This window comes from Pipistrellus hanaki (genome assembly GCF_964339955.1).
Source record: "Pipistrellus hanaki genome assembly, chromosome: 10".
NCBI classification, from domain to species: domain Eukaryota; kingdom Metazoa; phylum Chordata; class Mammalia; order Chiroptera; family Vespertilionidae; genus Pipistrellus; species Pipistrellus hanaki.
This window is the reverse complement of record NC_140512.1, coordinates 47,960,365-47,982,523: the sequence shown is the minus strand read 5'-3', so window position 1 is coordinate 47,982,523 and position 22,159 is coordinate 47,960,365. Positions and strand designations below refer to the sequence as shown.

The following is a 22,159-nucleotide window of genomic DNA, read 5'->3' as shown; positions in this document are numbered from 1 at the left end:
CGAGTGTAGAAATTGGAAGGAAAGGCCAAAATAGATGAGTTAATTTTGTAAGTTTATTCAGGCTATAGAGAAATGTAGTTTGTAAAAACTGAAATTGGCTACAGCTTCAGTGTTTTTGTTTTAACTGAATAACTTACAACTTTGAAAATTCAGAGCTGCCATCATAAAGTAATATGTAGATCAGTCAGTTGAATGTCATAATTTGCTATTTAACATGGGCTAGAGAAGAGGGTCTGTAAATGTTTTTCCTAAAAAAATTATTCTGGCCCAGCCAGCGTGGCTCAGTGGTTGAGTGTTGACCCATGAACCAGGAGATCACAGTTCAATTTCCTGTCAGGGCACATGCCAGGTTGTGAGCTCAATTCCCAGTAGGGGGCATGTAGGAGGCAGCCAATCAGTGATTCTCTTCATTGATGTTTCTATCTCTTCTTCTCCCTTCCTCTCTGAAACCAATAAAAATGTATTAAGAACACACACACACAAAAGCAAGCAAAAAACCAAACCATTCTCTAGATACTGATCCATACATTCTAACATGAAAAGAATTTAACTAGCTGCCCTTACTGAGTCTTTTGTCTCTTGAACATGATAAGTTTTGTTTTTTATCTTGAGACCTCAGTTTTCTGCAGACCTGTCTTTTTTTTTTTTAAAATATATTTTATTGATTTTTTTTTTTTTACAGAGAGGAAGGGAGAGTTAGAAACATCAATGATAGAGACATCAGTCAGCTGCCTCCTGCACATCCCCGTAATGGGAATGTGCCCACAACCACGGTATATGCCCTTGACCTGAATCAAACCTGGGACTCTTGAGTGCAGGTCGACGCTCTATCCACTGAGCCAAACTAGTTAGGGCTGTCTTCTCTTTTAAAGTTAAACTTTCCAAAGCTTTGCCTTTCAATAAAATAGGTTGCATATTTATTGGATGCTACCTATAGTATATCTAGTTTAACTGCTTCTGTATTCTGTCCAACTATTAGGTTACACAGTATACTCTTCATTTACTTGAGGGTATATTTTAGATCAAGACTGGCATTATGGCCCATCTGCTTTTGTAAATAAAGTTTTATTGGAATATAGCCATGCCCATTGTGTATATATGTATGGTGACTTCTGTGCCTTACCACAGCAGAGTTGAGTAGTCGCAATAGACATACTGCAAGCATAAAATAATTTGCTATCTTGCTCTTTAAGAAAAAGCATTGTTGATTACTGTTCTAGATCAGTGATTTTCAATGTGTGATCTTCAGACTAGAATCATCGGGGAACTTGTTAAAAGCCAAAATTCTTAGTTCTGCCCCAGGCCTACAGAAATTCTGGGGTGGAGCCAGCAATCTGTTTTAAGAAGCCTTTCATATGATTTTGATATACATTAAAAGTTTGAGAAACCCTATTCTAGATAAATTTTTTCCAAATGTTAGTCAGACAAAACAACACCTTTACTATTTGTTAAAATATATTTTTATTGATTTCAGAGAGGAAGGGAGAGAGAGAGATCAGTGATTAGAGAAAACCATTGATCAGCTTCCTCCTGCACGCCACCCACTGGGCATCAAGCCCACAACCCAAGCATATAACTGTGATCTCCTGGTTTATAGGTTGATGCTCAACCACTGAGCCATGTCAGCTGGGCCACCTTTACCATTTTAAAAAAATATATATTTTATTGACTTTTTACAGAGAGGAAGGGAGAGGAGGAGAGGGAGGGATAGAGAGTTAAAAACATTGATCAACTGCCTCCTGCACACCCCCTACTGGGGAAGTGCCTGCAACCAAGGTAAATGCCCTTAACCAGAATCGAACCTGGGACCTTTCAGTTCGCAGACCGACGCTCTATCCACTGAGCTAAACCGGTTTTGGCCACCTTTACTATTTGTGGTGTTTAAAATGTCATATTGGTGAAATCAAATAACATCTAAAATCATCCTTTGGACAAATCCCATACTTGAGAAATACTGGTTATTCATGTGAAAGGAAAGCTGCTTGACTTGTATATACTGAAGCCCCTAAGTAGAAATGACTGGCCAGAAACACACACCTGTCAGATGGAGAGATGTAGGAATTCATAGGTCCATCTAGGGTTCTTGGGTAAAATTACTTATTGGCTTGATTTGACACCTTTCCATTAGTGTTTTGGTATGGTGGTCAGCAGTTCTGGAGGATTTCACCAACCTGCTCCATAATGGACATTGAAAAGGTGCCTGGTTATAAGGAAAAGTGCTTATTAAAGATAACCTGGGGACTAGAAACGAGGTAGAGGGGTGAAGTGGTCGTGATTCTATGTTATGGACTGGAAAAAGTAGGGCATACTTACTAGGAAACAGTTGATCCACCTCAGATTCTAGAAACCATGTATTTGTAAATGGAGAAGTTACTGTGTTACAGCTTAATTTGCCTCAGTATTAGAGGGGATACTTCCCCAGACATGATCTTCTATATATTTGTTATCTGATGTGTTTTAGAGTATCACAATTGCTAGTAGGGATAGAATCTTAGCTTTCTTGAATATCACCAGATTGCTGAATTCCTTTCCTTTTCATAGAGATGAATGACATACTTGTTTCTGTTGTCTTGACTCTGCAGTAAAGTAGTGACATAGGACTCTAATCCTAGAAGGACTGAAAGTCTAGTGGGGAGTGTAGAATTTTACCCATGAATAGTTATGCTTATTTTTAAGTGATGAATTCTGTGATACTGATTATAGTTGTCTGATTTTAAAGAATTGTTTGAAAAGTACAAAGTCAGAATGAAAAAAATGTTGTTTTGTGTATTTTCCCCTACATGGTATAGGGGACTGTGTAGAGAAACATAAGGGACTTCATTTGTAATACTTAAATTGAGGAACACATTTGCTGTATATTTTACATATTATTTCTTCTATGTTGTTTCAGTAGTTGTAAGGCTCAGTCTCCTTCATAGTATTCTGTTTTTCACTTTAACTTCATCATTGAGTTGTCTGTCACTTCTGTCTTTTGAAATTCTCATTTCTTTCCCCTTTTTATTTTCATCATTAGTTTTTAGATTTGGTAAGGCTCTACTTAGCTTTTGTAGTTATCAACCAATAAGAGCTTGTCCTTTTTTAAAAAATGTTTCAATTGATTTTTAGAGAGAGACTAAGCGAGAGAGAGAGAGAGAGAGAGAGAGAGAGAGAGAGAGAGAGAGAGAACACTGATGTGAAAAATAAACATTGATTGTTTGCCTCCCACAGACACCACTCTTGGAGACTGAACCTGGGCATGTGCCCTGATGAAGAATAGACCTGGTGACCTTTTGGGACATGGGGTAACGCTCAACCAACTGAGCCATACCAGTGAGGGCAAAACTTGTCTTTTTTTAAATATATTTTATTGATTTTTTTACAGAGAGGAAGAGAGAGTTAGAAACGTCAATGAGAGAGAAACATCAACCAGCTGCTTCTTGCACACCCCCGACCAGGGAATCTGCCTGCAACCAACGTACATGCCCTTGACCGGAATCGAACCTGGGACCTTTCAGTCCGCAGACCGACGCTCTACCACTGAGCCAAACCGGTTTCGGCTACTCACCCTTTTCTAATATATTTCCTAAATCTAAGAGGAGAAATATGTAGATAGATACCTTAAGCATGTATCCTCCTAGACATGTGATGGCATTAATTCCTGCCAGTGGCCAAGACTCTATGCTCTGTATAATGAGAGAAGAAAAGGTTGTGGCAAGGGGTGGAATAGAACCTTGGGATGTAGCCACTTTAGTATTCTGTTAGCTCTTATCGTCTATAAGCTCTTTCTCCTACTACCAAGGCTGTTTCCTAGTCTCATTCCTTATAATTTTGTTATTTGGATTTTTATAGACAAGTAGGCTGGTAGGTTTAAAAAATTATTTTAATGAATCTATGATCATATTTAGCAAGAATGAACTTTTTCTGCAAATTTCTTCTGCAATGGGCATTGCATTTTTAAAATGTTGGGCCTGTCATAGGATTGTGGTGGAAGTGTTATTAGTATTTGTAATTATAAACCTATAGGACTATATATAAAAGTACAAGAGGGATAGCCTTTCTGAACTGTATAGTACCCTTATTTTTGCATTTTCTGGAGGAAAGAAAAGCTGCTGCTCCTCGGTATGATTGTAAGTTGTGTTAGAAAGAAGTGACTTGCTATTACATTTGGAAGAATGAGAATGCCATACATAACTGGTTCTTCCCACTGCCGTTTTTGGTTGAGTACACTTTCTTTCCTTATGTAATAAATATATTCATGAAAAGTTTGATGTGTATCAGATTATATTAAATGTTTTCAAAACAATGTTTTTTAAAAAATATATTTTATTGATTTTTCACAGAGAGGAAGGGAGAGGGACAGAGAGCCAGAAACATCGGTGGGAGAGAAACATCGACCAGCTGCCTCCTGCACACCCCACCGGGGATGTGCCCGCAATCAAGGCACATGCCCTTGACCGGAATTGAACCTGGGACCTTTCAGTCCGCAGGACTACGCTCTATCCACTGAGCCAAACTGGTCTCGGCTCAAAACAATGTTTTTAAGTTAAGGCATAGTGATTCCTTTTATAAGTGAATTATATACTTCAAATTGTATAGATATGAAGTAAATTAAACTGTGTTTATTTAGAAGGGAACATGGGGTACTTTTTTTTAGGTTAATTATGAAAGAGTTCCTCTAGTTGAGTTTTAGGCAGAATTCTAAAGGAACAATAAAGTAGGTGGGAGAAGTTAGTAGAGTTGGTGAGAAAATTTGAGAAGGGTGTAAAAGTAATAACATTGGTTTTTTAGTATAATAGTCACCGTGCAGCAGTAGTCATCTGCTTTTACCTTGGTTCCACATGAAAACATAATGATTTACTACTATAGGGGAGGTCTTCTTCTGCCCTGTCCTAGTCTATAAATTGGCCATGAGTCTTTACATGGCCAATTTGTAGATCAGTAGCTTATATTGTAAGAAATGGTAATAAGAGGGTGGAACATTTTTCTGCATTCGAGGACTCAAGGGCACAGGGAAACAAAAAGCTTTAAGCTTTTAGTTATATATCTCTCTAGCTCTAGCTTTCCTTTTACTGAAGAGGTATGGATTTTATTTTAGAGCGAATGTGCCTATCCTGTCCCAAGCCAACAGTGATATGTGGCCCCTAACGAGTGTACCCGTGGGGAGAGCTGTGAGAGACCATGGGAGGGTTTCCTCCATTTACAAATGAGGGGCTGCTTTTGTTTGCTTTGTGTGCTGTGCTGTTGGGTTTTTCTCTTCTGGTTTCCCTAAGTTGAGCTTTAAGCTAATTCTGTACAACTAATTAGTTATTTTTATAAATTGCTTGCAATTAATGCCTGATAATATGCAGTAAAATAAGGTATCTGCATACCATTATGTATGTCAAATATTACAAACTTTAAGGTTCTTTTGAAATTATAATACTAAACTCAGTTCACTTTTGCTTAGCCTTCACAGTTGTTGATCACATAGCATGGTCATCCACTCACAGCTTAAAAAAATACAGGGAGCATCGGAGAGAATGGGTAAAGTAAAATTTTGATGTTTTTAAAATAGCACCTAAATCTGTGAAAGTTGATTTGAATTATTGTTTGTATGGGAGGGAGAGGGTGGGTAGCACTGGAGGGTTGGGGGTGGGTATTGGGAAAATAGCATGCACCTTGTAAAATGATATCAGATACCATCTGGGCTAAGGTTTTAAATGTAATTACTACAGTTTAAAGTCTAAGTCAGTTTCAGAAAAAGGCAGGACCATAAAATGGCAGTTTTTAGATTTAAAGTGTGCTTAAAATTTTCCCTCCCAACAAATGTAAGGGGGTTTGGAGAATAGCAATATTTGAGTATAGTTTGGGCAGCATCCTTCTTTTTAGTGTTCATATTCCCTGAGTGAAACTGCCTCAGTACCACTTAGGCTCTGTTGTGTTACTGAGAGACGTTGAGAGCAATAATATACATTTCAGTTTTTTAATCTTTTTTTAAAAAAAATATTTTATTGATTTTTTTTTGGCCCCCCTCCCTTCCATACATACCCTCCCTCCCCAGAGTTTTATGTCCATTGGTTGTACTTATATGCATGTATACAAGTTCTTCAGTTGATCTATTATCTCCCCCAGATCTCCCTCCCCACATTTCAGTTTTTTATTATACACCTGTGACTCAGGTGTTCCCAAATAAACATTATAATTAATGAAACTCATGAATGGGTTGAGTTGCTGGTGGTAAATATTAATAGAACATTTGCTGCTTCCATTTAAATTCTAAAAACTCGACCTTGTAGTTATATACAAAGTCTAATGAATTATTGTGGAACTTACAGAACAGAGAGACATCCATGTTTTTATGGGTAGAACATTTTGTTGTTAACACAAATAACTTAGCCTAATCTCTGCCCCATTATTTTTAAACTTTAAATTTTTTTTACATTATTTATATACAAAGTCTGGATTGAAGGGAACAATGGAAAAAAAATTTTTCCTTTGGTCTAAGTCCTATCTTTCCTTCAAAATTTGGCCACTGCTTATATGAAGCCTTTTCTAGCTTCTCCAGTCCTTGGTGGTCATTCTAGTCTTAGAATTCCTAAGTACTACTACTTGAAACATCAGTTTGGCACTTGCATTAGGCTACATTGTATATTACTTGCTATACTTCATTTGAATGTCCTATTTCTCTTAGTAAAATCATGGACCCCTTGAGGATACAGAGCTTGTCTTCTATGCCTCTTTGTAACCCCATTGTCTACAAAAGATGTGTTTACTAATAGGTTTGATTCTATGATTCCAAAAACAATAATAGTGTAACAGGGTAATTTTTTTTCTTAATTTAGGTTATTTTTATATGAATATATTCTTAGAACATCCAAAGATAAAGTACATCGAATGCATAAAATAATTCCTTGCATTATAAGGAAATTTGATTCCTATTTATTCCCTGTTGATTATAGTTTCCCCCTCTCCTTCCCCCCCCCCTCCCCCTAATGGGCACTGTTTTACCTAGTTTTGAAAAATATGGTTTGGGCCAGATATCTTGATAGAAACTAAAATTACTGGTATTTTAATATTAATTTTTTTTTCCTTGGTTTACCCAAATTATATTTTTTATGGCTTATGCCCAAATTTATTAAATACTTCATGGATATGTTAATATAGCCAAATTATTTTAAAAAGTTTTAAGTCTCTTAAGTAAAACTTTAAAAATACCAATAAACAGATACCCAGCTGCTAGTCCCTCTCAGGATATTTCTTTATCTCAAATTAATAGGAATTTTTTTTTTTTAAGTTTCTATAAAGTATAGGCTGATTTTTGATAGCATATTGTGTTTATTTCAGTTATCAAATGTATAAAGAGCAATCACTTAAATGCAATGAGAAGGTATTTTAAATGCTTTTTGATGTTTACAGAAACAGATTTCTTTCCAAGCTTATCAGGGATGTTTGCTAACGTGATACTTGTAATTGTTCATATTTTACCTGACAGCTGTGTCTTCAGGGCACAGGTCTTAGTATTAGATTTAATGTGATTTCTGAAGCAAAATCATTCACTCTACTTGATGAAATGTTCGATTGGTAAAACTTATTGAATCTTGATTTTATTCTAAGGCCTGGCTTATAATCTTTTAGCCATTAGTTGGATAGCACTGAAACAACACTGCTATTGCATTACTGAAAAGCTTAGAAACTTGTAGCAAGGGGACTTATAGCTATGAACATTTTTTTTTTTTCTCTCTCTCTCTCTCTGCTAAAGTATCATCCTTAAATTTCTTAGCATAATTTGGGTGCAGATTTAAAATAAAAAGTTAACATGCCAAAAAGCAAAAAGCTTGTAATAAGCATTACCATTCTGTTGTGAGCTTATCATAGTATCGTTCTAACAAGAGCGCAAGGCCCTCACTAAAGTCTGAATGAAATAGATCTTTTTAAAAACATTTTTTAAAACACCTGTTGGCCCAAGGACCACTTTCAAGAGCTCCAGCCTTGGACTTTTACCAACGGTTGGTTATAGTCTTCTCTTAAATTACACACTTGTTAAGCCAATATTTAAAAAATAAAAACACCCTGATTTTGTTCACTTTTGTTTTCATATACAAGAATCTTTACAATCAACATGTACATCTAGATGCTGTATTGAAATTGCTGGCAGTCTATTCTATACAAACTGAACAATCTGGCCCCTTGTTTTATTTGTAAAGGTTCAATGTATCTTTGCCTGACTACTTCAATCTGCAAGGGAGTGTCAGAAAGGCCCCGCATTCGCCGAGCCGTGAGTTATTGCTAACTTTTCAGATGTGTTAATGAATGTGGAACAAAAGCAGTTGTGTTTAAAAGGAAAAAAGGATCAGTAAAATTACCTTTATTATAGTAGCAGGCGTGAACAATAAATGAATTATTCCAAATTGTGATGTCAGAAATAACCTACTTTAACTAGAAACTAGCCTCTAGAAAACCTATTGTTGAACTGCTCTGAAGCTATCATTTTAGCTATAAGTTACTCTTCTTAAAAATATTCCCTGCTTACAAAACAGACTTACAATGAAGTATTTTTAACCACGTAAAAACAATTTGAACAAAATCTTACCCCACCTAAAAATGACAGTATTTAGTTGTCTTTAGTTAGTTGACTCTTCAAAATAAGACCACATAAAAGGGGTAAAGTTTTAACAATTTTTGTAATTCACATGTGAAAAACAAATTCAAATAATTGAATCACTTCCTAGGTGAAAGTTTTTGGAGTGCCTCAGGCATCATGTGAAGTACAGCAGTGTTTACAATCTATTTGGTACCAACAGTTCTCTGCTTCAGTAATTCACCAGTAGGTTTTCATTCACCAGATTTTCATTCATCAATTGAAGGGTAAAATAAAACACTTTTTTTTTTTTTTTTTTTTTTTTTTTTTTTTTTAGGGCTATCACTCTACATAAAGGAATTGTCATTAAGAGTTTTTTTCTTTTTCCAAAGAGGTTGTAAGCAAAGAAATTATAAATGCCACCTATATTTTGTTATTAGAGTTAGTTACCTATTGTTCCTTAGAATTTGTAAATTTTTTAGTGGATAGGCATCAGTAGCAGGTTGGATGCTTCTATAACTTAGGAGGTGTATTGTGCTATATGAAGACAAATTAATTTAAATGTTAGGCTATATATAGCACAGGCTACATAAAACTTGGGAGTGTGGGGCCTTTGGAGGCATTACAGTTAACTTTTCATTTAGGCAATGTGCCTTTGTTTGACTGGTGTGTAAGTCCTTCTTCCAGGTTTGTACGCTCTTAAACACGTTATTCTACCCTCTCTAACTCCTCCCAGCAGCAAAAGGGAGACACTTCAGCTGGAACAAAATAGTGGAAGAAATGGCGTCTGGGGTTCAGTGGGGATTCGCAGTGTGTATGCAATATTTGCAAGATTACTTTTTATGTTTTTCAGTTAATTAAATAATTACAAAAGAAATCAATGCTTAGTGTCAAGTAGGGAACGTTCTATACTGATAGAACTGTCCTAGTGGGTCTACTGCAAGTCGCTTAACCTCTCCAGGCCACAGTTTCCTCATCTGCAATGTGTAGGAGTTGGACTCAATAATCCTTAAGGTCCATTCCTGCTCTAAATTCTATGCTTTTCTGAATTACTTTAACAGAATGCATTGCTTTCCCACTTTGAACATTTAAATTATATATGCAGTACACGTACTGCAACTGCATGTTGCCTAAAAATCGTGTTTTTTTTCCCATAAGATATTAAGAACTAATCTCTCTTGAACTGATTTATAAATGTGTGTGTGTGTGTGTGTGTAGCCACACATTAAAAGCTAGCAATAATCGGGCTTTCAGAAAATAAACATTTTCCTATTGTCTAACCTTGAATGTTATTAACTTTCCTATATTACAGGAGATACTACTCGTCAACGAATCAAATTCAGTGATGACAGAGTATGCAAGAGTCACCTGCTCAACTGTTGCCCCCATGATGTCCTCTCTGGGACTGTACGTATTTATTCAATCTATTTGATAACTTTATACTATAAAAATGAACTATTAATCTTATTTTTCCTTTTTTTTTCTAGATAAAGTTAATTCCTAGTCAAATTAGTATGCAATGAATTTTTAAAAATCTTTTTTGTTTTCTTAATTCTTGAGGATATTTTTTCATTGATTTTTAGGGAGAGTTGAAGAGAGAGGAAAAGACAGAAATATCGATGTGAAAGAAACACATTGGTTGGTTGCCTTCTGCACGAGCCCTGACCAGGGCCCGGGCCAGGGAGGAGCCTGCAACCAAGATACGTGCCCTTGACCAGAATGGAATATTGGGGCCCTTTGGTCTGCAGGCAAGACCCTCTGTCTACTGAGATAAACCAACGAGGGCTATGCAGTGATTTTTTAAAAACAAAACCACTGCTGTTAGGTGAAGAATCTGTATATTTTATTTATTTAGGTTGATGATTTAATCTGCAATAATGGGATTCCTCACAAAAATTAATTACTATGCTTTGATTTATAATTTTTTCCTCAGCAGTTTTTCAAAAAACATTTTTGCCCAGCTGGTGTTGCTCAGTGGTTGAATATTGACTTATGAATCAGGAGATCACGATTTGATTTCCAGTCAGAGCACATGCCCGTGTTTCAGGCTCCATTTCCCACTAAAAGGGTGTGCAGGAGGCAGCTTATCAATATTCTGTTTCTTCATTGATATTTCTCCCTCTCCCTCCCATCTCTGAAATTAATTGAAATATATTAAAAAATAAAAAATCATTTCTTGTTTGGAATACAGACACAGTAACTCAATAGCAATTGTACTTTTAGTTCAGAAATAATATAAATGATTTAAAAAATAGTTCTTTTGAGCAGAGTACACTTTTATACAAAACATTGTATTTTGGTTAAAATTTGTGTGCATTTATATTATGGATATAATTGTGGGGGAAATATTTTAGTAAATACTTAAATTCACACAGCTTAATTGTCACTTAATTATATTGCTGACTCACTATAAAGCTCAATTTAGATTCTATGTCTAATGTTCATCATTAGACATAGAATCTATGTCTTAGAGTAGGGGTGTCGAACTCAATCAGAGAAGGGGCCAAAATCTAAAATCCAGCCTAAATCGCGGGCCGAATGGTTTACTGAACAGTCATAAACTGACAATGTCATAAACTGACAGCACGGTGCGGGCCACATTGCAAGGCCTGGCGGGCTGGATTTGGCCCGCGGGCCTTTTGTTTGACACATGTGTCTTAGAGTATCATCATTTTAATTTGGAAGATACTCCACATGATGATGGACCTATTTAATGGAACAAAAGGTTTTATTCCCTTTGGTTTGGATTTGTTTGAAATGATTACTTATTGCAAGGGCTTCCTTTATTAGGCTGCATCTGATGATGGTGGAGGAGGACTAGTAAGGGCTGAACATTTAGTTGACTTTATTTCTCATTTGCCAGAAATGACTGAAATGAAGGAAAGACTCTTGACTGATTTTTAGAAGTGATGAGTTCCCTTAAAGATATCCAAAATGAGTTTTTTCTTTGTGATAGGAAGATTTAAATGCTCCAAACAGATATCAAAGCATACAATATTGAAAGCACCTCTTTTTCCATGAGAAAAAACTATTGAAACTATACTATGTTAAAACTAGAGGTCCAGTGCATGAAAATTCATGCACTGGAGGGGTTCCCTCAGCCCAGCCTGTCCCCTCTCACCGTCTGGGAGCCCTCAGGGGATGTCCTACTGATGGTTTAGGCTTGCTCCCCACAGGGAGCAGGTGTAAACTGCAGTCTGGCCTCCCTCTGCAGGAGATGACTGGGAAGGTGCCGCCCCCCATCACCTGGCTGCTGCTGCCACTGCCGGCCCCCGAGGCTTCTGGCCTTCAGTCCTTGCAGCTGCCAAGGTGTTTTCATCAACATGGACTCCAGCCCCTTCACTGAAAAAATGAGTTTCCTTTTGGCATTTTTAAGATGTCTCTTTTATAGGATATGACCTTTCTTTTTTATCCTCACATGAGGATATTTCTTCATTGATTTTTAGAGAGCATGGAAGAGAGAGGGAAAGACAGAGAGAAACATCAATATGAGAGGGACACATCAATTGGTTGCCTCCTGCATGAACCCTGACCTGGGCCAGGGTATGTGCCCTTGACCAGAATCGAACCAGAACCCTGTGGTCTGGAGGCGGAGGCTCTATCCACTGAGCCAAACTAGCTAGGGCAGGATACGACATTTTTTAGTCCCTCCAGCAGCTGACCTCATTTTTTCCTCCAGAAGAGAGGTGGAAAAACCCTAGATCACCTTCTTGGATTCTTTTTTTTTTTTTTTTTAATATATTTTATTGATTTTATACAGAGAGGAAGGGAGAGAGATAGAAAGTTAGAAACATTGATGAGAGAGAGTCATTGATCAGCTGCCTCCTGCACACCCCCTACCGGCGATATGCCCGCAACCAAGGCACATGCCCTTGACCGGAATCGAACCCGGGACCCTTCAGTTCCTAAGCCGACGCTCTATCCATTGAGCCAAACTGGTCCCGGCACCTTCTTGGATTCTTATTACCCAAGTTACCAAGAGCACTGCGAGTGTGAACGACGAGTTTAGACAATGAGTGGTCAGAAAAGGTGTTTCCTGTGCAGCTCACACGCAGAGGCGGGACTTCTAGTGCAGCTGCTGTGGCTTTGTTCGGAAGGATGTCCGGTCTAATTAGCATATTACCCTTTTATTAGTACAGATGAAAAAAGGAGCCTACATTTAAAAATATGCGTATAATACTAATTTTTTTAAAAAGTATAATACAAGGAAGGAAATCAGTTTCTGAGCCACTTGAGTTGGTACTATAACAGATAATTAGCCCTCATATATACTCCTCAGAATTTTCATAATTAAAGTATTTTCTACTGTGCTATAAAAGAAATCTGTAATTATCTGCAGTGTACTTTGATTCTCCACCTGTACTGTTAACAGTTAAAATAATTTTATTTACTGACTAAATTATCACTTCAACTAAATTTTGAGAACAAAATTAACAAAGTAGCAGAATTTACGTGTTGTTTTTCTTCGTTTTTAATAAAGTCCAACCATAGCAAGACTCTGGCATATTATATTTTTCAAATATGGCATTAATAAAAATGTGACAGCACAGTTATACTTTACATTTTAGGTACACATAATGTAATTGAACTCATTTATTTCTTGAATCAATTCTGTGAGGTATGGAATCTATAGTTAGCCTTGATAAGATGGTAACTTATTAAAAATAATTATGTTCTGCCGAAACCGGTTTGGCTCAGTGGTAGAGCGTTGGTCTGCGGACTGAAGGGTCCCAGGCTCTATATCAAAGCATACAATATTGAAAGCGCCTCTTTCCATTAGAAAAAACTATTATATTAAAACTATACTGTGTTAAAACTAGAGGTCAAGAGCATGTACATTGGTTGCAGGCACATCCCCAATGTGCCTGGGGGTGTGCAGGAGGCAGGGGGTGTGCAGGAGGCAGCTGGTCAGTGTTTCTCTCTCATTGACGTTTCTAGCTCTCTAGCTCTCTCCCTTTCTCTCTGTAAAAAATCAATAAAATATATTTAAAAAAATAAATAAATAAATAAAAATAATTATGTTCTGTTGTTTTAAAATAAAACTGGGACCAAACCCAAAATTTCTGAGGTATAGTCTTATTCAACATGTTTTCTATCTCGTAGGGAGTATGTTAAATACAAATTTTCCTTTTAAAATTATTGCTATTGGATTTATAAGATACACATTTTTTCAAATTTTAACATCTCTGAAAAATGCACCTCAAAGTTGGTAGAAAAATATTATATTAATTGGTAACATATTTTTCTCAGTACAGAATTTAATGATGAGGCTTAAAATTGACATCTTGGATTACATGAAAAACAGTTACTAAGGAAAGCCTTTCGAAAGGCAGTTGCCAGGAAAACTCTGGACAAAAAAATATCTTCCTTTTGTCAGTGTAATAGAGAAGGCATTGTTATATGGAAGGACGGGCTTTTATAGTTGTGAACCTCTCAGAATTTAAACATTTTTAAGTACTGGTTTATAGGACTTTATGAAATTCTAGGATTGTCCTAGTGTAGTGTCCTTGAGAACTTAAAACCATCCATAGTGTGACTTTCTCATGACCCTTATTACCAAAAGGGCACATTTATAACAGTTCATCCTATGTAGAAATGGTTTGCAATTACAGAGCTGTGACTTCTTTAACAGCCAGTCTCTGTAGAACAAATGCTTTTCTGGCACAGTTCATACCTCTTTATATGGAAGATGTCTGTGTGTTTTGGTGTTTGTTTTTAAGTATTGTAGGATGAAAAGAACTGAATTGTAACTATTGATTTTTATAATGCTTTCTCTTTGCCATATAACTGAAGTTTGCTCTTTAGTTTTCATAACCGTATTCCTCAGAACTCACTTCCAGCAGAATATGATTCACCAATATTCTGTATTATTTAACAGGAGAATACATAGAAATGTATTATCTGGCTTTATTCATTGTAAGTGGTTGAAGTTTACATCAACCACTTGAAGATGGAGAATATGATTTCTAAAAATGTACTCAACTGACAATTAGTATGGAATATTTTTGGAATTCATTTTGATGAAAATGCCCCTATAACACTTTATCTCTTATTAATCTGGTACTCTGTTATAACTGATTTTTTAGCTAATAAATTATTCAGAGGAGGAAAATGTAGAGCAAATAATCAAAACAGTTGTGTGTATATAAATATCTTTGGATTATGATTTTTAGAAGAAGCATGAATATCTTATATCTTAGTAATTTACTGTTTTTCAAAGCCTTGTGTTGTTTCCCTATTTATCTAGATAGATTATTTTCTTGTTTTAGTTCTTTCTTTCTCCCCTTGCACACTTGGTTTCTCCTTGTTCTATTCATTCCCTTTCAGTTGTAGGCAAAACAAAAAAACCTAAGCAGAGTTGTCCTCCTCGCCCCCAATACATTATTTCTGTTACATAGCCTCCCTGAGGAAAGATAAGTATATTAAAGATCGTTAAAAAAAAAAAAAAAAGGACCTTTTGATCTGGTTCTTAGTGATATGGGGGAAAGGTATGTGATACTAATAATTTATAGAAGGCATTAAATCTAGAGCAGAGACAATAACAAAAGCTTGAAATTAAGATCTGCAGAGGTGGAAATGTATACTCTCACAAGTGTGCCCGTCCTAAGTTCAGAAATGGCCACTACTAATTTTATTATAGCCTTCAATATAGTATAATTTTAGCATTGACAGGTCATCATGTCTTCTTGCATAAGGTCGTGATTTCATAGATGGGAAAAAATTTAAGGCTCAGAGAAATTATGCTAGTCAGATATGTCATAATTAAAGAATCACATTATGTTTTGCCACATAGGAATCTTGGAGTAATTTAAATCTAAATATCTTTAAAAATATTTTTATTGATTTCAGAGAGGAAGGGAGAGGGAGAGAGAGAGAGAGGAAACATCAATGATGAGAATCACTGACCAGCTGCCTCCTGCATGCCCCACTCTGGGGATCAAGCTCACAACTCGCTCATGTGCCCTTGACCGGAAATGGAACCTGTGATCTCTTGGTGTATGGGTCGACCCTCAACTGAGCCATGCTAGCCGGGATCTAAGTACTTTTTTAAAAGTTTTTTGTTGCTCCTTTTTTTGATAACTTAGGGCAGTGACTTTTAGATGTTTCTGAAATGTCTTTGGAGGCTTTACATGGACATAGGGATAGGCCAATCTTTTCTATTTCAATTAGGATTTTGCACATTTTAAGATAATTTAAAAAAATATATATTTTATTGCTTTTTTTTTTTTTTTTTTTTTTTTTACAGAGAGGAAGGGAGAGAGAGAGAGAGAGAGAGCTAGAAACGTCGATGAGAGAGAAACTTCGACCAGCTGCCTCTTGCACACCCCCCACCGGGGATGTGCCCACAACCAATATATATGCCCCTGACCGGAATCAGACCTGGGACCTTTCGGTCCGCAGATCGACGCTCTACCACTGAACCAAACCAGTTTCGGCAGGATTTTGCACATTTTAAATACAGAAAATTTCTATGAAATTTTATAGAATTTAAATTTAGAGAACTGATATTGAGAAATAGTCTAGGACAGGGATAAAATTTTATCAGGCATTTTGAAGTGATTGGATGGGAGGTAATTGTCAAAAAATTCCGACTATAAGTTGATTTTATGGTGCCCCAGTAGGTTGTGGGTTTTATCTGAAAGTGCAATTTTTACTAATTGAAACTCCTTTATTGCTTCTCTAACTCTTTCTTTGAAGGCCTGGTCTAAAATCAGTTACTTGGGTGCATACAAACCTGAACTTTAAAACTACTGAAGTCTCTTTCATAGTACATATGTAAAAGAGCCATGAAAGTATGGAGAAGCAGAATAAGTGATAAGAAGTAAACCTGCACAAAATTTTCTCAACCAGCCACTAGAATGTAAGTTTCATTATAAGGACAGGGACATTGTTTTGTTCAGTGCTATATCCCCAGCATCTAGAAGTGTCCCTCCATTGTGTTGAATGAATAATTGATCCACCCAAAAGTAGAATGCTCAATAAATCTGTTTAAAAAAATAACTGAGTTTCAATAATTTATAAATTATTGGTGGGAAATGTGTTACCTTTTAACAGATAAGGAGTTAGTTGGAGAGTATCTTTGTTTTATTGAGTTGCTTATCAAAATATGACACCAGTAGTTTCATAAGCAGATGTAAAAAATTAGTCTGTAGATAGTTTTTTTGGTTGTTTTAAAATATATTTTATTGATTTTGTACAGAGAGGAATGGAGAGAGATAGAGAGTTAGAAACATTGATGAGAGAGATTCATCACTCAGCTGCCTCTTGCACACCCCCCACTGGGGATGTGCCCGCAACCAAGGTACATGCCCTTGACCAGAATCGAACCCGGAACCCTTCAGTCCCCAAGCCGACGCTCTATCCATTGAGCCAAACCGGTTTCGGCTGTAGATGTTTTAAACCAGCGATCACCAACCGGTGGTCTACAGACCACTGGTGGTCCGAGAGGTTGGCGACCACTGTTTTAAACTATCTCTTCCTCAGAAATAGATTGTTTTGGGCTACTTTGGTTTCTTTCTTTCCCCCTCCCTCCCTTCTTTCCTTCCTTTCTCCTCACCTAAGGAATGTTTATGGATTTGAGAGAGAGAGAGAGAGGGAGAGAAAGAAAGAAACATCATTGTGCAAGGGAAACATTGACAGGTTGCCTTTGGTACATGCAACATAGGTATGTACCCTAACTGGAAACCAAACCCAGGACCTTTTGGTTTACGGGATAAAACTCCACCAGCTGAGCCACACTGACCAGGGCTACTTTGATATTTTTAAACATATTTTTAGCATTGGCCCAGATAACTAACATGTTTGTTTTTATATTTATGTCAGTCAATTTTTAGAGTTTCCCAATTTGAAAATGCCAGTTAACAGGTTTTATTTATAAGATTTGGCTTTTGAAGTGTATTATGTCCTTATATTAAGCAATTTTATTATTTTTATTTTATTATTCTCAGTCTATTACAAAAATATGTATTTCTTTAACAAGCATTTTTAGAGATGGCATAAACTAAAATTACATCTGGACCCTAGCCGGTTTGGTTCAGTGGGTAGAGCATTGGACTGTGGACCAAAGGGTTCCAGGTTCAATTCCAGTGCTACGGTTGTGGGCTCTGTCCCAGTAGGGGGCATACAGGAAGCAACTGATCAATGATTCTCTCATCACTGATGTTTCTCTCTCTCCCTTTATTTTTTCCTTTTTTTTTTTTTATTAAATTATTATCTGTGTACATATCTTACCATTGCCCCCACCCCAATATATACCCTCCCTTCCCAGAGTTTTGCGTCCATTGGTTGTACATGTACACAAGTCCTACGGTTGATCTCTTATCTCGCCCAGATCTCCCTACCCTCCCCGCTGTAATTTGACAGTCTGCTTGTTGCTTTACTGTCTCTTTATCTTTTGGTTCATCATTTTATAATGTTCTTTATTATCCATCAATGAGAGAGGTCATGTGGTTATCTCTCCCTTTCACTTCCTCTCTGAAGTCAGTAAAAAAAAAAACATATGTTTTAAAAAATCACATTTGGTACCAAGAAAATCAGAGGATATTAAAAGCTTCCCAGTGGTGAATAATTAAAACTACTGTTCAACCTGAAAAGCCACGTTTTGAATATAGTTTGGAGCATTGTTGGCAAATTGGTACATTAATGCCCTGAGCTGTTCAGCCTGGGGGACATATGCTCTTGAGAAATAACCTTTTTTTTCTATCATTCTGAACATTCTTGCTAGCATTTGTGTGTTTTTCTTCCTTTTTAAAAATTTTATTTTCAGAGAGGAAGGGAGAAGGATGGAGGGGAGAGAGGGAGGGAGGAAGGGAAGGAGAGATGGAGTGAGGGAGCGAGGGAGAGGAGTCGGGAGGAGGAGAGAGGGAGGGAGAGAGAAAAAAAGAGAGAGAGAGATTGAACCTGCAACCCAGGTGTACATGCCCTTTGGTGCACAAATCTACGCTCTAACCACTGAGCAATGCCAACCAAGGGTGGAAATATATATACAATATATATTTTAATGTGATGAGTTCTACCCTGATGTGCAGGTGGCAAGACCAAATGTCCTTGTACAATCTCTCTAGTTTGATGATTCTTACTTGTTAGGGGATCTTTTAAAAACATTTGGTGCCGAAACCGGTTTGGCTTAGTCGTAGAGCGTCGGTCTGCGGATTGAAGGGTCCCAGGTTCGATTCCGGTCAAGGGCATGTACATTGGTTGCAGGCACATCCCCAGTGGGGGGTGTGCAAGAGGCAGCTGGTTGATGTTTCTCTCTCGTCTATGTTTCTGGCTCTTTATCTCTCTCCCTTCCTCTCTGTGAGAAATCAATAAAATATATTAAAAAAATAAATAAAATAAAATGTTTCAAGTTTAAAAAAACAAACAAAAACATTTGGTGTTTTACTTTGACCTATACAGAACAGAGCATATTGAATTATATCATCCCATAGACTTCTTTAGGTCTGTCACATAAAAAAAAAATATATAGCTGAAACCGGTATGGCTCAGTGAATAGAGCGTTGGCCTGCGGACTGAAGGGTCCTGGGTTTGATTCCAGTCAAGGGCATGTGCCTTGGTTGCAGTTGCTGGTACTTCCCCAGTAGGGGGTGTGCAAGAGGCAGCTGATTGATGATTCTCTCTCATCTATGTTTCTAACTCTTTATTCCTCTCTCTTCCTCTCTGTGAAAAATCAATAAAATATTAAAATATCTATCTATATAGATATATTGATGTATTTGGTTAATATAATTTGTAAATTTTCCAAATTTAGATACTTTTTTTGTTCTTTATGATATTAGTTTAATAGTGATTAGGATAATGAAGTTTAAGTAATACTGGATTAAGAAGAGGAAGAAATAGAAAAGAGTGAGTGTGAGATGTCAGATTATATTGGGTTTGGATGGAAAAAGTAAAGAGAATTCCCAGTAAAAATTAATAAAAAATTGCTCTTCAAGAAGTGATTTATTTTTTCATCTCTGGGAGTGTTGCTAATTGGTGCTATCAGCATTCATTCATTTATTCACTCGAGTACTTCTCCAGACTTAATCTGTCCCATGTGTTGTTATGCTAGGGATAAAAAGATGGACACAGATTTCTGCTTTAGTGGTGGGAGCTTACATTCTCATGTGAGACATACACAGCTAAGCGTGAGAAAGTATAATGTGGCTTTAGTTATGACAGAAAAGCATAGCTGGGTAATTTAGATTGTTTGGAACAGTGGGCTAGCAGCTACTTTGTCAGGGTGGTTGGAGAAAACTTGATAAAATGATACTTAAAGAGATTTAAATATGAATAAAAGAAGTCATTCCTGAATTGGATTGAACTTAACCATATGTTGCTATCACACATAAATTTTTTTTAGGTTTAGAATTGTACATATATGATAAAAAATCTAAAACTCTTAGTCCAGTCTACCTCTCCTTTAATGAATAAATCATTTGGTCCTCTCAGCCAGACTGGTGTATTCCTTGTTATCTCACTACTTTTCTTTCCCAGCATGTTTCTCATTTTGCCTACCTCTTTACCTCTTCCTGGAATACCTTTTCTCCTCTACAGACTTAAAACCTGCATGGTTTACTGCACGAAATTGCCTGAGCCTACAGCAGTGTAGCCCCTGAAATTCACCTGCTGACTGCTCTGAGCGATTGGGGCCAGTGCTGGCAGCAGGTGTGAGCGGTGGCTTCTGTACCAGCAGCAGGTGTGAGTGCCAGGTGGGACTGTGGTGCATGGGAGCAAAGAATTTTCAGTAACCATCAGAGGCTTGCTCTGATGACAGTGACTAGTGTCCTGCTTGGTCTGGCACCCTCGCTCACCTGTTCCACCCTCCTGCTGGGGCTGATGCCTACCATGTTTCACACTCGGTCGTCTGCTGCTGATGCCCGCCATGTTCCTCATGTGCCCCTGGTGGTCAGCGCGTGTCATAGTGACCGGTTGGTTTGTCTGCCTCTTGGTCTATTTGCATATTAGTCTTTTGTTATATAGGATTGTTATATAGGATCTTTGCATATCTAGGGTTTGAAATGCATGACAAAAAGTATCTCCTGCTATATCCTCCCCCCCCATTTCGTTAGTTTACTTTGTCTAATAGATTCCACATATAAGTGAAATCATATAGTACTTGTATTTCTCTGGCTTATTTCACTTTAGCACAGTGATCGGCAAACTCATTAGTCAACAGAGTGGCATGTGGCTCTCGAGCCGCGGCTTGTCGACTACTGACTTAGCATAATACTCTCTGGGTTGGTCTATCCATGCTGTTGCAAAAGTAAGATTTCCTTTTTTTTATATATATATTTATAGCTGAGTAGTACTCCATTCCATTAGCTTACCTCAGTTCTTTTATCCACTCATCTACTGATGGGCACTTGGGCTGCTTCTAAATCTTGGCTATTGTAAATAACACTGCAGTGAACATAAGGGTGCATATATTCTTTGCAAATAGTGTTTTGGGTTTCTTCTGATGTATTCCCAGAAGTGAAATTGCTGGGTCATAAAGCAGTTCCATTTTTAATTATTTGAGGAAACTATTCTGTTTTTCATAGTGGTTGTACCGATCTGCATTCTACCAACAGCGTGTGTGGTTTCCTGCTATTTTAAAAAATATTAATAAAAAGCAGGAGAGTTTCATTTTAAGGTAATAGTGGCATAACACACATATCTAGGTTTTATTTAAAGGCTTTTCCTTTATTATACTAGTGGTTTTTTGTTTTTTGTTTTTGTTTTTTGTTTTTTTGTTTTTCTTGTTCTTGGACTGGGTTTTGAAGCAAGCATTGAACCTGGATGGAAAATAAATTTTATAGATATGAGGAAGGGAGAAAGTGAATTACATGAGAAAAGTGGTGTTCAGGGAGATAAAGTGAATTTCTCAAGAGTTAAAGTGATAAGAAATAAAGGTTCTTTTTCGTCTTGACTTATTTTACTTGGCATAATACTCTCAAGATCCATCCATGTTGTCTCAAGTGGCAGTATTTTGTCATTCATAGCTGAGTAGTATTTCATTGTATATGTGTACCAATTATTTTTTATTCAGTAATCAGTTGAAGGACAAAAGTTGTTTCCATGTCTTCGCCACTATAAATAATGCTGCAGTAAACATAGGAATACATGTATGTTTACAAATAAATGTTTCCAAATTATTTAGATAGATACCCAAAGAGAGATTGCTGGGTCATTTGGTAGCTCTCTTCTGAATTTTTTGAGGCATCTCTGTGTTTTCCACAGATTTACATTCCCGCCAGCAGTCTATGAGGGGTGCTTTTTTCCAACATATCCTATCACTTGTTATTTTTGATTGATAACTAGAGGCCCAGTGCATGAAATTCATGCACGGGTAGGGTCCCTAGGCCAGGCCTGTGATCAGAGCCATGTGGGGTCTTCCTTTCCCCAGCTGCTGGCTGCTGGCTGGGGCCTTCCTTCCCCTGGCTGCCTTCGTGTCGCTCCCTGGTGATCAGCACAAGTTACAGTGAGCAGCTGAGCTCCTTGAGGAGACAATTTGCATATTAACCTTTTATTATAACCATTCCAACAGGTGTTAGGTGGGGTCTCATTGTGGTTTTGGTTTGTATTTTCCTTATAACTAGTTATGTTGAAGATCTTTTAATGCAGTGGTCCTCAAACTTTTTAAAGTGGGGGCCAGATCACGGT

At 37.1% G+C, this 22,159-nt stretch overlaps 1 protein-coding gene across 11 annotated transcripts in view; it reads left to right on the top strand.

Moving 5' to 3' along the window:
• Positions 1–22,159, top strand: part of LOC311629024 (putative RNA-binding protein Luc7-like 2) — a 63,237-nt gene that overhangs the window by 7,805 nt on the left and 33,273 nt on the right. For 4 of the 11 annotated variants that reach the window (XM_084896784.1, XM_084896781.1, XM_084896785.1 and 1 more), the window contains one exon: positions 9,849–9,943. In XM_084896784.1, the coding sequence (XP_084752910.1) occupies positions 9,849–9,943 (95 nt within the window). Of the gene's footprint in view, positions 1–5,425; positions 5,503–8,162; positions 8,234–9,848; positions 9,944–16,234; positions 16,398–22,159 lie in introns of all 11 variants that reach the window. The other 7 variants (XM_084896780.1, XM_084896777.1, XM_084896782.1 and 4 more) reach the window with 4 other exon arrangements.